The 16,067-nt window shown below is 37.1% G+C and overlaps 1 protein-coding gene across 2 annotated transcripts in view; it reads left to right on the top strand.

The window, feature by feature from the left end:
• The window catches only part of FCHSD2 (FCH and double SH3 domains 2), a 177,616-nt gene that overhangs the window by 68,546 nt on the left and 93,003 nt on the right, over nucleotides 1-16,067 (top strand). For both annotated transcript variants that reach the window (XM_084772004.1, XM_084772005.1), the window contains exon 4: nucleotides 7,495-7,571. In XM_084772004.1, the coding sequence (XP_084628130.1) occupies nucleotides 7,495-7,571 (77 nt within the window). The remainder of the gene's footprint in view (nucleotides 1-7,494; nucleotides 7,572-16,067) is intronic.

Genomic DNA, 16,067 nt, shown 5'->3' on the forward strand with positions numbered 1-16,067 from the left:
TGGAAGAGGGACTGCAACTGTGAAAATACTGCAGATCACTTCCTCAACAGCTCCAGCACATTGAAAAAAATTTACAGAATACAGGGAGAGGGAAAATAACAAACAAACAAACAAAACAAAAAACCAGAGACCCATGACTATATAGCTATCATTCTTAGGTAAGGAGTCTACTGAAAATGGAAGATAGAGCAAAAGCTATTGAAATTTTATTTATTTATTTATTTATTTGAGTCATGGTCTCACTATGTAGCCCTGACTTGCTTGGAACTCATTTTGTAGATGAGGCTAACCTAGAACTCATGAGACCTCTTGCTTCTGTGTGCATGTTCTAGGATTAAAGGCATGCACTACCATACCAGGAAGCTATTAGAATTTTAGAAGAAAGCGAAATCAGTGCATTCTGATCTATAGAATTTTCTCTTGATTAAAGTTTGAAAAATATTTCTATTGTAGATTTTTTTTTTAATACAAGAAAAAACCAAGGGACAAGATTGAAGAAAATTTAAATAACTGGTACTTAATATTCACCATTGGGTAAATTTAGTTATGTGCCTATTTAAAAAGAGGATTCCTTTTATTTAAATAGCTTCTAAGTTATATACTCATGTTGTCAGTGGCATTCTATAAACCGGGTATCTAGGATATTCTATCTTATTCTATTTTAAGCATTGTAATAATAATGTTGCTTTTGCTCTGAATTAAATAAAATTGATAGGAGAGGGGTTTTGCTGCTGTTTTGGGTTTGATTTGTGAGAGCTATGTAGATAGCCTATGTGCTGGCCTCAGATTTGCAGTGTAGCTGACTGGCCTCAAGGCTTTAATCCTCTTGCCTCACCCTCCTAAATGCTGTAATTACAGGTGTGTATTACCACCCATTTTGAAATATATTCACCTGTATACTTTTTAGTTAAGAATGATATATCAAGTGTGTGTGTATTAAAAAAAACATAAAAATAACCAAAGGAACAATTCCCTGATATGGAAAATTTAGCAATCCTAGAATAATGTCCAAGAGTTGTTTCTGTTAGAGTAGTTTTGAATTTACAGCAAAAATGTAAAGATAATACAGGGCTCTTCTCCAGCTTTCTGTATTGTATGGTAGCGCTGTTCTACACATTTCTCGTGATCAACATTAGTTGATTATTTGAACTACTACAAGTAAAGACTCTTTACATACCTGGAGTACACCAGTTTTTCCCTATATCCTTTTCTTTGATCAACATTACATTTAGTTCTTGGTATCTTTATTGGTCTGTGACAATGTTTCATTCTATCTTTGTATTTTATCTTGATAGCTTTGGACAAACTGGCTGTTTTGTACAATGTTGCTCAATTTTCACTTGTCTTATGTTTTCCTAGTGACAGACTGAGCTTTACAGGTTTGAGGAAGGAATATAGAGGTGAAGCACATCCTGACACATATCAAATGTACAGCTGTTAACATAATGTGTTACTGGTGATGTTAACCTTGATCACTGGCCATAGTAGTATTTGTTGGCTTCTTCTCTTTGTAAAGGTTTCTCTACTTTGTGGAAACAGATCACTCTCTTAGTGTAGCCCACCTTGAAGTGATCAGAACTTAAGCTCCATCTTTTTTGGGGGGCGGCGGGGGTGGAGGAATGATGTGAGGAAGCAAGCATTTATTTCATGAATCAGGGACAGTATAACCCTTGGGGAGAGGAAGGGGTTTCAAGGGTGAATATGTTTGATTTGCTGGGGTTAGGCTTAAGCTCCATCTTTTTCAGAGTTTGTAGCTGTTCAAATTACTTGAACTTCTTGTGTGGGGGATTTGTCTCCTCCTCCTATTATTATTATCATCGTAATCATCATCATCATCGAGACAGAGTCTCTGTTATATAAGTCTGGCTTTTTGTGGATTTTCCTATGTAGACCAGGCTGCCCTCACAGGGCACCTGCCTCTGCCACCTGAGTACTGGGATTAAAGGTGTGTTATGTTTTTTGTGGCTATTGTGAAGGGTGTTGTTTCCCTACTTTCTTTCTTAGTCTGTTTGTATTTTGTATAAAATATGGCTACTGTTTTTAGTTAATTTTGTATCCAGCTACTTTGCTGAACGTGTTTATCAGCTGTAGAGGTTACTTGGTAGAGTTCTTGGGGTCACTTAAGGATGCTGTCACATCACCCATGAGTAGTGATGCCTTGACTTCTTCTTTTCCTATTTGTACTCCCCTTGATCTCCTTTAGTTGTTTTATTGCTCTAGTTATATTGAAGAGATACAGAGAGAATGGGCTGCCTTGTCCCTGATTTCAGTGGAATTGCTTTAAGTTTCTCTCCATTTATTTTGATGTTGGCTATAGGCTTGCTGTTTTTGTGTGTGTGTGTGTTTTGTTTTGTTTTGTTTTGTTTTGTTTTGTTTTGTTTTGTTTACAGAGACAGGGTTTCTTTGTATAGCCCTGGCTGTCCTGGACCTCACTCTGTAGACCAGGATAGCCTTGAACTCAGGGATCCATGTGTCTCTACCTCCCAAGTTCTGGGATTGAAGGCATGCACAACCACACCCGGCTTCCTTTGTTGTTGTTGTTGTTGCATAATTTCTAGCTAGAATATTATCTTTAATATCATTCAGATTGGTTTGTAAAAATAATGTCTTAAAGAGTTACAGATTTTTTACTTATAGGTGAAGTTATACCTTTTTTAGTAAATTTAATCTGTAATGTCTTTAAAAAAACAAACAAACAAGTATTTCAAACTTTTCCTTAAGATGGGTTGGAATTAAGGATACCATGGTGCCTTTTTTAATCCCAGAACTCAGGAGGCTGAGGGAGGCAGATCTCTGTATGTTTGATGTCAGCCTCGTCTACAGAGAGTTCTAGGCTATCCAGGGCTACATAGTGAAACCCTGGTTTTGTTTTGTTGTTGGTTGGTTGGTTGGTTAGTTTTTGGTTTTCTAGACAGATTTCTCTGTATAGCCTTGGCTGTCCTGGAACTCACTCTGTAGACCAGGCTAGCCTCAAACTCAGAGATGCACCTGCCCCTGCCTCCTGAGGGCTGGGATTAAAAGTGTGCACCACCATTGCTAAGGTGAGACCCTGTTTTTAAGAGCAAAATTTTTAAAAAGAATTGAGGGCTGGAGAGACAGCATCTGCTGCTTTTACAGAGGATCTGGGTTCAGTTCCCAGCATCCACAAGAATTAGTAAATTTAAGAGAGAGAGATTATAAAGTTCTTGTTACTATTAAGGTGATGTGAGAGCATGGTAAAGGCTGACAATCATCCAGCTCATGCAGTATACTTACTTTTAAAAGATCATTTATGTAACATTGGAATTTTGTGATAAAAAGACATAGCATATAAAGAATATTGTTTCCTAATATTTAAAAAGTAATCTGATGCCAATGTCCTAGTGAAATTTAAGTTTTAACTTCATTTTGTGCTGTGAAAAGAATGGCTACATACAGAATGGCTCTGAGAAAGCCAAGAGCACACTCCTGCTCATCTTGCTGTCATGACGGACCAAAGGTTAAACCATTAGTTCATTTCCCAGTGTCTACTTAACAGTGGCTTTCTTTGTATTTCTTCACTTGTTAGGGAAATGCAGCAAGTGTTATTGAATGGTAAAACAAAGCAAGTCTTATATCAGACACTGACAGCTTTTTAAAAACTTGGAATAGAATGTCATTGGCTGTTCCAAAGGCTGTCTGATAGTACTACATTTTTATGGAAATCACTGCTTTGGTGGAATTATATTGCTAGTCAAAGGAACTTTCTGTATTTGTGTTTAAGTCAATGTAAATAAGTATATACCCACTGGACCAACTTTAGAGAGTAATACTACTTCCCATGGGTCAGGGGTGACTGAAAAAAATCTTTTAAATATCACCAGCCATGATGTTACTTTCCTTAGCAAATTAATTAGTATGGATAATTTTCTTTGTAACAGACCACTCATCTGTATAATGTAGCTTTAAGCATAATTTAGAAGGTGAACCAGTTAATTTAAAGTATATAAAATGCCCTCAGAGGCATGAAATGTTTTCTAGGACCTTACTGATAGTGGTGATGGAGTATTTCTGAGCATCTATGCAGATTAGATCCTGAACAGCTGCGGAGAGTACACAGAAGTCATGATTCCTGTCTCTGTGAACTAACTTGAATACAGTCTTTCATCTAGAGATCTCACTGTTTGTCCAGTTTATGAATCCCTCAGCTCATCTCTGAAAGGTTCATTCAGTTTAATACAGTCCAGCTTTGTGGGTTAGAGCTCTAGATACTGCTTTTGTGGTTTAGAATACATAAAAAGTTAACAAATTAATGTGATAATTTTTAGAATTAGATAAAATCTACTTTAAATAATGTCTTTTTATTAAAAAAAAATGTTTGAGAAATTGTGATTCTAGCTCAAGCTTAACTTTTTGATACAGGCCTAGAATTTGGTGTGTAGACCAGGCTGCTTTCAATCTGTGACAATCCTTCTTTCTCACCTCTATTCCCAAGTACTGGGATTACAGGCCTGCATCAAAATTAACTGTCTATGAACTATATCATCTTAAGTAATACCTGAATATTATAAAGTGTCCTATTTCTTTGTGGTTTCAACAGTTAGGTCTTACAGAGTTAAGAAAAAGTATGAAGGTGCTCGCTAAACAGTTTGTTCTATATAAACTTAAAGAGTCTGTCATCCTGTCCTTTCTCTTCTCTCCTTGCCTCCTCTCTTTGGCTTTTCAAGACAGGCTTTCTCTGTGTAGCCTTGGCTGTCCTGGAACTCACTCTGTAGACCAGGCTGGCTTCAAACGCACAAAGATTTGCTTGCCTCTGCCTCCTGAGCACTTGGATTAAAGGCGTGCGCTCCCACTGTCCAGCTCCTCTCCGTTCTGTTAAGAGGTTCATTTCTTAGACCACGTTCTGTGTGAAATGTTTTGCAAATATATTAGAGTTAATTAAGCTGGAAGTCATTATCATATCATATAGATGTGATTTGTTTTTTTAAAAATCACATCATCTGTTCCTTATTTGGGTATTTATATTATTTTTTTGTAAGCTACATGTTGCTATATATTTTATGTTGTATGCCTCTTATTTTTCTCTACAGATAATGAGTTCTTTTAATTCAAGGATCTTGACTTAGTTAACCTTTTCAGAAATTAATGTGCAGCATGAAATAAACTCCTGGGCATATTTTCATTGTGTTGGAATACACGCATAACCTCTTTCAATCATGAAGCTAGCCAAATTTGACTATGATATTTACTGAGTTTATTTGTAATTAAAACTAATGATCATAATATTTTTATGTAAAAATTAAGGACCATAGAAATTTTGATACAGACATTTCAAACCTACAATGACGGGCTGAAGAGATGGCTCAGTGGTTGAGAGCACTGACTGCTCTTCTGAAGGTCCTGAGTTCAATTCCCAGCAACCACATGGTGGCTCACAATCATCTATAATGTGATCTGATGCCCTCTTCTGACCTGCAGGGTTACAAGCAGACAGAGCAGTATGTTCATAATAAATAAATAAATCTTTAGAAAAAATTTTAACAAAAAACCTACAATGACAAAACCACAAAAGATTGATATTATACATTAGGAACAAAGTAGTATAAATGAAACTTAGTCAGTCAGTCAGTGGATGTTACCAATAACCAAATGTTAGTTACTCTGTTGTATCCTGGCAATATAGTACTTTATTGGTAAAAATAAATAAATAAACATGATTCTACCTAATGGAACTTAAGAGTTAATAAATAGAAAAAAATTAAGATAGTAACAGGGTATGACGATTATTAATAGGATTGGGTGACAGAGTAACTGAATGGAGGTATAGATAGTGGTTAAAGAGAGAGAGAAAAAGAAAAGAACATAACTTAGCTTAAGCACTCTGAATAGTTTCTCGGGAGTCCATGAAAAACTAACCTATTGTGGGTCTGAGTTAGGAACTGGAAAAGAAAACAACAAATAAGGCAAAGTCTGTTGGGGTCATGATAATGAAGCCAGTTTGGAAAGCCTCCTACAGATTATTTGTGATTGCAGTTCATTAGAGAACATCCAGTATTCAAAATAGGAGTTTATAATGGGCCATAACTGAGCAACCAAATATTTATCCTGTTTTTCCATTAAGAACTATATCTCAGGGGAACCAAATAGATCATGAAGATAGTTTATTCATATAGAATTCTAACCAATAAATAAAGAATAATAAATTATTTTAGTAGAATGAAGTGAAATACCTGTACAATGAAACTGTGTTTTTTCACTTGAGTGTTTTGGTTAGAAAAATATGAGTCTTTGAAAGAAAGGGAGGTAAGAATTTGGCAGGTATGATTGAGAGGTTTTCAGAAGATATTATGTGATAGAAACAACATGAACAAGGTACAAAAGAGAGAAAATACAGTTATGTAGCTAAGGAAGACTTACTAATCATGTTTTCCAGAGTATAAGGGATATTAAGTGGAAGTACTGAAGATTATAGTTAAGATGAGTTCTCAGAATATGTCGTACCTGGTAATAGTGAAACCCAACTGTTGCCAGGTTCAGGAAGAACTTAAGATTCAAGGAGCTTTAGTTCTTGTTATGCATCGAATGGAAAGAATGTTGTTTCAACATAGGCATTTGATGAGTAAAAATAGATTGATTCAGCAGGCGATCTTTTTAGAACATTATTATGTATAAAGTGAAGCATTGGTTTTTTTTACCTGAGCCACCCTTTCTTTAAGTTGGTAGTTTTCTCATTACTTTATTATTCATTTTAGCATGGCATTTTCCACAGCTATCAATATAGAAATAAAGATCTGTTACACAGAGTCTGTTATCCTCTTACTGGGCCACATTTGTGTTTATCTAAAAGGAATATGTCATAGTTGGGGTGGATAGTTTACCTTACTTCTCAACAAAAGGTTCCTCTCTGTTCTAATTCTCAATCCTCAATATATACACAGATAAATACTCTTTTTTTGTTCAGATTCATACTGTATGGATTATAGTTAATATATTTTTAGTAAATTTTTTTCTATTTTAAGTGACTTCTGTTGTATATTTTAAAATAAAAAGACACTTAAAATAAATGTCTTAAATTTTTTTTCTTACATAGCTGGGTACAGTGGCACATGCCTGTAATACCAGCAGAGGCAGATGCAAGTGGATCTCTGTGAGTTCGAGACCAGACAGGTCTATAAAATGAGCCCAGAATAGCCAAGGCTACAGAGAAACCCTGTCTCAAAAAAACCAATTAATAATAATAATAATAATAATAATAATAATAATAATAATAATAATAATTTCTCTTATATGGAACAGCACCAAAGTTTGCTCAATAGTTCAAGAAGTCAGTGTATATTTGTCTATACAAGGTGAATACTCTTGTTCCTTTCCTGGTATATTTGGTTTGGTTGCGGGAATTTAGAAATGTGTCCCATGCCTCAACCAAGTAATAATGGGAGCCTGAGATGTCAACTGTGTGGTCAGTCCAATAGTGTGGTGACATGAAATGAGTATATTTAAGTTTCACTTTTCTTATCCTTATATATATTTTAACAGGGTATCCAGAAGTTGGCTAGTCAATACCTGAAGAGAGATTGGCCTGGAATAAAAACCGATGAACGAAATGATTACAGGTAATTTATTAAATGGTTTTGTGTGTGTGCGTGCGTGCGTGCGTGTGTGCGTGCGTGCATGCGTGTGTGTGTTTGTCAGTGTGTCAGAGGTAAACTTCAAATATCATTGCTGTGGTACCATCAACTTGTATTTTAAGACAATGTCTCTTACTGGGCCCTGGTGTTTGCCAATTAGGCCAGGGTGGTTGACCAGCAAGCCATGGGGAACCTCTTTTCTCCACCTTTCCAGTGTTGGGATTACAAGCACATGCTACTACACCCAATTTTTTATGTAGGTTCTGGAAATTGAACTCAGTCCTTATGCTTGCATGACATGTACCTCATACTAAGTCATGACCCCAGTTTCTTTTAATGGTTTTATTTAAAGGCCTATATAACACTCTAGTTTTAAAAAGAATTACATCTTTTTTTGCCTATGTTTTTAAGACATAATTATTTTAAAAATTACATTCTCTAACATATACAAATAATCTATGTGAATTAGATTATTTTAACATATCTTAAGTTAATTTATATATTGACCAATACCCATATATGGAATCAAAAGATCAGAGAAGCACAGGTTGTTATCTCATGGACCTTTGATCGTAGAGCATTGTTACGATAAAAGTGAAACAAGATTACACTGCCGTCATGCTCATTGATTCGTCTAAAGTAAGTGTGAAATTTTGAAAGTTGAAATTTTTATGAGTTTTCAAATAACAAATGAGAAGGACTTCCTATCACATTAGAAATGTATGTGTAGAGCAGCATGCCCAGACGCTCACTAGTTCATGTTCCACATGCAACTTTTAAAGAAAGCCAGTGACAACAGAATGCAATTTTTGTACTCAGTGACCTACCATTATCTTGTGATTCATTTAGACTTTGATTTTAAGGCATCAAAATTTGGAAATGTTTATTGGCTTTTGTATTCAGGGATATCCTTAGTCTGGGAAATAGAGAAATCAGATAACACAGAATTTACCACTTTTTGGAATTAAAACCAATTCCTGAGTGCAACAGTTATAAAATATATCTATATATCTATATAGATATAGATATAGATATATAGTGGTTAAGACCTCAGTATGAACTGCCCAGTTTAAAGCCTGAGTCAGAAAGCATGCTACTGAAATGTAAAGACCGAGATAGGAGGATCAAGTTCTAAGTAAAAAAGATAGGTAAATAAAATTCTGTGGTTAGTAAATAGCTTCTGTACTGATAGGTAAATAAAGTCCTGTGGTTAGTAAATAGGTTCTGTATTGCTGGTGTGAATTAGCCCTCCAGGAGAGACTGTGTTGCTGATACAGTATTGCAACTGATGGGTGAGGTGTATTCTAGTTTGTTTGAAGTTCAAGATTCAGATTTCTAAAGAAAGCAGAGTAATGGCTGTGCTCCCAGGCAAGCTTATAAAACCTAATTGTAAGAGGTGTTTTAAGTCAACAGTTACTGAATATTTATTAAATGCCAGACACCTTGCAGGAACTTAATTCACATTCATGATTTAAAACAAACTCATGAGGAAAATATAACTATCCTTATTTTATTTAAGTCAGCTGTTAAAGTGGACTTTAGGATTAGATGCAGAACGTGTCTTTCAGGAGCTTACAGACAGTAGCCACTATAAACAGTTGTAGAATTGGGACACAGCAGGAGTACATATGACAGAAAAACCTTGCTTATAGCACTTAGTCTTAAGGACTGTTCAAGACATTGCCAGGCAGACAGCTTGGTGATAGGAATCTGAGTAGAAGTAACATGTTGAGGGTGTGGAGCACAGGAAAGTACAGTATTGGGTAACAGAAAAGGCTCAGGATGGCCAGTATGAAGTCTGTAGGCTGGAGGGTAAACCTGCAGTGGGCATGGAGAATGCATAAGGAAGCATCATAAAGGGCTTTGAATATTCTGCCTAGGACGTTATAGTTTTATTCAGAAGGTAACAGAGGCATTGAAGAATGTGAGTAGAGAAAGTTATGATTAATTCCACAATCATAATATAAGGTATAGTACCATAACAATGCTGAAAGTATAGAACTCCAATGTTCCTAATTTATCTTCATTTGAACCATGCAAATTATAGCAAAAGTGAGGTTGAGGGGCCCAGTTCAGAGGTGTATAATAGAGTGAAGCCAGAGGACTTACAGTCGGTTTGGTTTTAGGGTTTTCCAGGTTCACTCTGAGGCAAAGTATAGACAGCTTCCCTTTGTATCCAAAATAATAATTTTTTTTTCGCTCAGAAGACACTTGATAAATATTTACTGACCAACTAAAAAAAGTTGGAGGGAAGGGATGATTATACAATGAGTCCCAGAACTTTCTCTCTACAGCCTTTCATATTATTTTTATTTCTTCCTTTAACATAGTAAATATGATAGCTTTTTTCTTTTTCTTTTTTTGGTCATAAGCAGTAGGTCTGTAAACAGAGACTTATTCATCTAACTTACAGGCAAGGCTGATGCTGCCTCTTGAAACAGTCCCTCTACAAATCCTCTGGTCTTCCAGCTCAAGTCACTCCCTTGCCTGAGTTTATTTCCACCATATTGCGTGGCTACTTCGCTGGATCTCTTTCCAGACTACATTTTCCATGGCTTCTGTGATTTTGCCTTTGTCTGACCTTACTGCATTGGTACCACCTTTGGGGCTCTGAGCCTTTTTGTTAGCACTATCACTTCCTAGAGGCTGTACCTCCTCCTTCCTTTTCCAGAACCACTTTTTCCCTTCGGCAGCATCTTCTAAGCTTGCTCTTGAGCTCCCAACTGTTCTGGTGTTAATAAAAGGTCTACCCCTCGAGTTTTAATTTAGGCACATTGACAGGATGGTGAAGGTACTCTGGAAAAGACAATAGAGAGATCAGAATTGAGGGTAAGAATGGCAATTGCTAATTTAAGGAATTTAATTTTTTTATTTTTTGAAATTATAATTACATCATTTACCCTTTCCTTTTCATCTCTCCAAACCTTAATACATACCCCTCCGTTATCTTTTTTTCAAATTCATGGCCTCTTTTTCATTCATTATTGTTACACACACACACACACACACGCATACACACACATACACACACATCATTTGGTATTGGATAACTAGTGGTGTGTTCTTCCCTAGGGAAGGCTGTTTTTCCTGCTCTCAGCATGCCTTACTTGCTCAAAATTCTCTACAGGGTTGAGATGTTGTGCACTTTCCTGCTATCACTTGTCTGTTCTTGTTCTTGTTCAGCTCATGTTTAGAAGGTCACATTGGTGAGACTTTACGGTGTAGCCTCACAGAAAACTTCATGGTCCTCTATTCTTTAAAATCATCTGCCTGCCTCTTCTGAGGCTTAGGTACAATTTAAGTTTCCTGTTTAATTTGGTTTACTGATAATTGAGTTTAGTTTAAAAAGTCTTATCAAAAGCCAGGCACAGTGTCATATGCCTGTAATTCTAGCACTTTGGAAAGCACAGGCAGGAGGATCTCTGTGAGTTCGAGGCCAGCCTGCTCTATAAAGTGAGCCCAGGACAGCCAAGGCTACACAGAGAAAACCCTGTCTTGAAAAAACTAAACAACAACAACAACAAAAGAAAAAGAAAAAGAAACTTCTTAAAGTAATGTATGATTATCACTGTTTAAGTAGTATACAAGAGTGTAAACAGTACAAAGCCTAGCCTCTTTCCCAGATAACGTCCTCTCACATTCTATCTGGAATAATTGCTGTAAGAGGCAGGGGGGTCTTTTCAGTTACATTTTTCCTGTGCAATTTATTCATACAACTTTATTCTCTTTAACAAGACTACAGTTGTTGTATGCATATGTTCCTATAGACGTCTCTCTGCCAGCAAGTGCACACATGCCTGCACACATGCACAAAATCTACTTTAGACAGCCTTTCAGAGCAGTGTTCATTTTTTAGTGGCTGTTTTAATATCAGAGTAAAGATAAACTGTGTCATTGGTTTTCCTGTTGGTAGTTAATTACTATTATAAATTATGCTATTGTAAATAAATCTTCTGTGCTCATAAATACATCTTTATACACTGTGAAAGTATGGCTGTGTCTGTGGGATAAATTCTCAGAGAAAGAAATTCTGGGTAAAGGTTTAATTCATTTAAAATGGTGATACTAGAAATTGTCTTCTATAAATTCTGTATCACTATACTTTATATTTCCTCAACTATTATTTAAAATTACTCTTCTCTATTAATCAAGTCAGTCAGTATCATTAGTGTGTATTGGTGGTCCTTTATATCATTTGTCAGTCTGATGAAGCATTTATCATTGATGCCATGAAACTACCTCATTGCCCTGAAAACTAGACTTTTGTAATATTTTCTCTGGGAGTACTTTCTATAATCTTTGCAGGTAAGTTTTTGGTGCTTTCACTGTGAGTGCTCTTCAGAATTCTCTCTTCAGCTTTCTATAGATTTCCCTAAGCAGCCCTGGCTTTAAATATTGTCTTTAGAGGCTGGAGAGAGAGTTCAGTGGTTAGAGCACTGGCTGCTCTTCTGGAAGTCCTGGGTTCAATTCCCAGCACTTACATGTCAGCTCACATATATGTCTATATATGTCTATAACTGAAGTCCCATGAGATCTAATTGCTTCTTTCTGATGTGCAGACAAATATGCAGACAAAACAAAATATACATTGTTTGTAAACTGGCACTAACATTTTTATTAGAAAATATGTTTTCGCTTAGAAAACAAAAACTCAGCTGCCTTATACTTCTCTCGGTTTTATTTTCTCTTTTCTGGAATGTTCAGTCGCTGCTCCTCTTTGCCCATGATTGCTCCTTTTCACAATCCCTTTTACTACAGTGCAGCAGACAACCTTTACCTTTCATCATGACTGTCTTCATGTCTTTGTAAAATAGGCCTTCCACTAACTAGCTACTTGAAAATCTTTTGTTTTTATCCTTGCCAACAGAAAGAATTAAATTTCTATTTATGATATTCAAAGCTATCTTGAAGAGGCTTCCTGCAAATTACCTGTGTTATCTTAACTGGGACAGCTTTCCCTTTTGTCTTTGGTTCTCTAACCCTGGAGTTCCTCCACTGCAGTTTTGCTGCAGTTTTTATCACCAGGCTGCAAGTTGGTCTTCTCCCTTGACTTGCAATAGCATCCTTTCCTCCAGCCAACAGTAGTCATGAAGATTTACATGTCAGAACACTCCCTACTCCTTATTATCCCTTAGTGTAAGTTAATTTTGTAAATTTACTGTGTACTAGGAGATTATATTTCTAGGCATAAGGAAGATCAATGGTTCTGTTTTCCTTGTTTTTATTTTTTTCAAGACAGGATTTTTCTGTGTATCCTTGGCTGTTCTGGACTTACTTTGTAGACCAGGCTGGCCTCAAACTCACAGAGATTCACCTGCCTCTGCCTCCTGAGTGCTAGGATTACAGGCGTGCACCCCAACCACCGGCTTGTTTATCAATTTTTATTAACTAGTTAATTATTTTTCTCTTGTTGAAAGAAGTAGATTCTTTTCTTATACAATGTATTCTGATTATAGTTTTCCCTCCATCTACTCCTCTCAGGTCCCTCCCACCGCCCCTCCCCTCTGGATCCATTCTCTTTCTGTCTTTTATTGGAAAAGAACAAGCTTCTAAGAGATAGCAACCAACATGACAAATATAATATCATAAGATGAACCATAAACTATCATATTGAAGCTGAACACAGCAACCCAGCAGCAGGAAAAGAGTCCCAAGAGCAGACACAAGAGTCAGAGACCCATTTCTTCTCACAGTTAGGAGTCCCAGAAAAACACTAGACTAATAGCTTTAATATTTATGCATAGGACCTAGTGCAGACCCGTGTAGGTCTCTGTGAGCTCATATATACCTTGCTTAGTTGATTCAAAGTTGTTCTCCTGGTGTCTTCCATCCCTCTAGCTCTTAGAATCTTTTTGCCTCCTCTTCTGAATGATTCGCTGAACTCAGAAGGTAGGGATTTGATAGAGACCTCCAATTTAGACTCCAATTTATGTCTCTTTACATAATGTCTGTCTGTGGGTCTCTGCATCTGTTCCTAACTGTGGCCAATAGAAGCCTCGCTGATGATGACTGGATAAGGCACTGATCTATGTATATAGAAGGAGGAGGAAGAGGAGGAGGAAGAGGAAGGAGAAGAATGAGAAGAAGAAAATGATTATTATACCAATAGTGTTTGGTTTTCACCCCTAGGTCTATGGGCTGTCTAATCTAGACTCTGGTTCTTGGTTACCCAAGCAGTGTTATGTATGGGTTCCTTCTTATGGAGTGGACCATAAGTCAGATCAAAAATTTGTTGTCTACTCCCACAAGTTCTGTGCATATTTTGCAGACAAGACAGGTGTAGGTCAAAGGTTTTGTGCCTGGGTTGGTGTGTATGTTTGTCTTTCTGTAGCCCACAAAGTACCTTCCCACACCAAAGAGACTAGAATGTAGGGATGAAGGCTCCATGTAGATACCAGCTTGATTTCCCCTATTACTAGGAATCCTTATTAGGATCACTTTCACAGATTCCAGGAAGTTTCCACACCTCTCCCAGTGCCCCCTACTTTCAGCTGTTTCTCCCCGTACTCTCCCTCTACTCTTATTTCTTCCCTTCTCAGTCCTCCCTTCCTTTCTCACCTATCCCCAGTTCACCCATAAAATCTATTCTATTTCTCTTTTCCAGGGAGATCCCTGTGTCCTACCTCCTAGGCCCTTTCTCTTCACCTAACCTCTCTGGGCCTACATATTGTATCTTGGTTATCATTTACTTGACAGTTAATATCCTCTTATAAATGAATACATACCATATTTATCTTTCTGGATCTTTTTCTAGTTCCATCCATTTGCACATTTCATGATGTAATTTTTTAACAGCTGACCAATACTCCATTGTGTAAATGTAATTTAACTCCCCCCCCCAATAATATAAAGAACACTCTTACATTCTTTTTTCAGGTCCCTTAGTGGCAACATCTTATGTATCTATTGTATAATATCATAACAAGGAAGCCGACACTGACGCTACCTGACTGTACTTAGTTGTGCTCAGTTTTATGATGCTTGAATTGAAGTATCACTATGGATTACAGGACAGGACAGGGCAGAGGTCAGTCAGGAGACTTACCTTAATCCAGGCACAAGATGATAATTGTTTAAAACAAACGGGGGCCATGCAGAAGATCATTAGTAATCAGATTCTGTTCTGTTTTGTAAGTTCAAGCAAACAAGAGTCTTTGATGAAATGCTTATAGGATGTGAGATTAAAAAAAAAGAAGAAGAAGAAGAAGCCGGGAGGTGGTGGCGCATGCCTTTAATCCCAGCACTTGGGAAGCAGAGAACTCACTGTGAGTTTGAGGCCAGCTGGGTCTACAAAGTGAGTCCAGGACAGCCAAAGCTTCACAGAGAAACCCTGTCATGGGGGAAGGGGGAATAATAGGGGGGGAGACCCAAATAAACAAGCAAACAAAAATAGATGTTTTAGTAGCCATCTAGGAGATTACTAAATAGATTGCCAGAACAGAGTGTAGGAAAATTAAGAATTTATTCTTGGACGTGTTAGGTATCCAGTGCCTATAAATATCTAGTATATGTTCAATAAGTAGTTGAGAGTTAGGGAAGCTGTCTGGAAAGGACTTAAAAGTTTAGGAATTGTCAGCTTAGTGATAGTATTTAAAGCATGAGCCTGGATGAATGAATATGAAGAGAAACTATGGATGGACTCTGGGACACTCCAGAGTCCATGTTTATTGGGTTGGAAGAGAAAAAGGAACCAGCAAAAGACAGTGAAGAGTAACTAGTGAGGCAGAGTGACCGGAGAGCAATGCCATGGAAGCCTGGTAGTTTTACCTTCTCATTAGTAAGTTGGAGCAATAAAAAAGTGTGTAGTGTGCTACATGATTATGTTACTTGAGCCAGGCATGGTGGTGCATTCTTGTAATTCCCAACACACTGAAAGGCTGAGGCCAGAGTACTACGTGTGGCAAGTGCAAGACTGGGCTGAGCTTCATAGTGAACCAAGGCTATAGAATGAGACTGTCTCAAAACATCAAGCAAACAGATCTAGAACTTAAGCCCAAGTGTTTGACTGGTATGTGAATTCTATGCCTTTCATAAGAGGGACCTCATTGTCTAGGGTGTAGATGTTGGGGTGAGGTCTGCTCAGAGCCCTGGATCAGGGGCAGCTCTCCTGCTCCTTTGTCCTCAGGGCAGGGATGGCTCTCCTGCTCCTGATGACACTTATAATGGAAGAAGAAAATCTAGAACTGACTGAAGCTTTTAATAAGTTAGAAAAAAATGGTTTGAAAAGGAAGTTGGCTAGAAAAGGTAAAAGATGAATAATTCTTTGACTTCACAAAGAAGTTCTCTGCACAGTATCAGGCAACATGTGGGATTTGCTTGGTACAACTCCAGAGCGCAGTGTGATGCTAACCAGACATGGTACAGCAGAGACAGATGTAGAGCTCCACCACCACTGCTTTCTATTTTATATATATATATATTTTTTAATTAATTTATTCAGATTACATCTAAATTGTTATCCAATTTCTTACATCCTCCCAT

Source organism: Acomys minous (genome assembly GCF_964271855.1).
Source record: "Acomys minous genome assembly, chromosome: 2".
NCBI classification, from domain to species: domain Eukaryota; kingdom Metazoa; phylum Chordata; class Mammalia; order Rodentia; family Muridae; genus Acomys; species Acomys minous.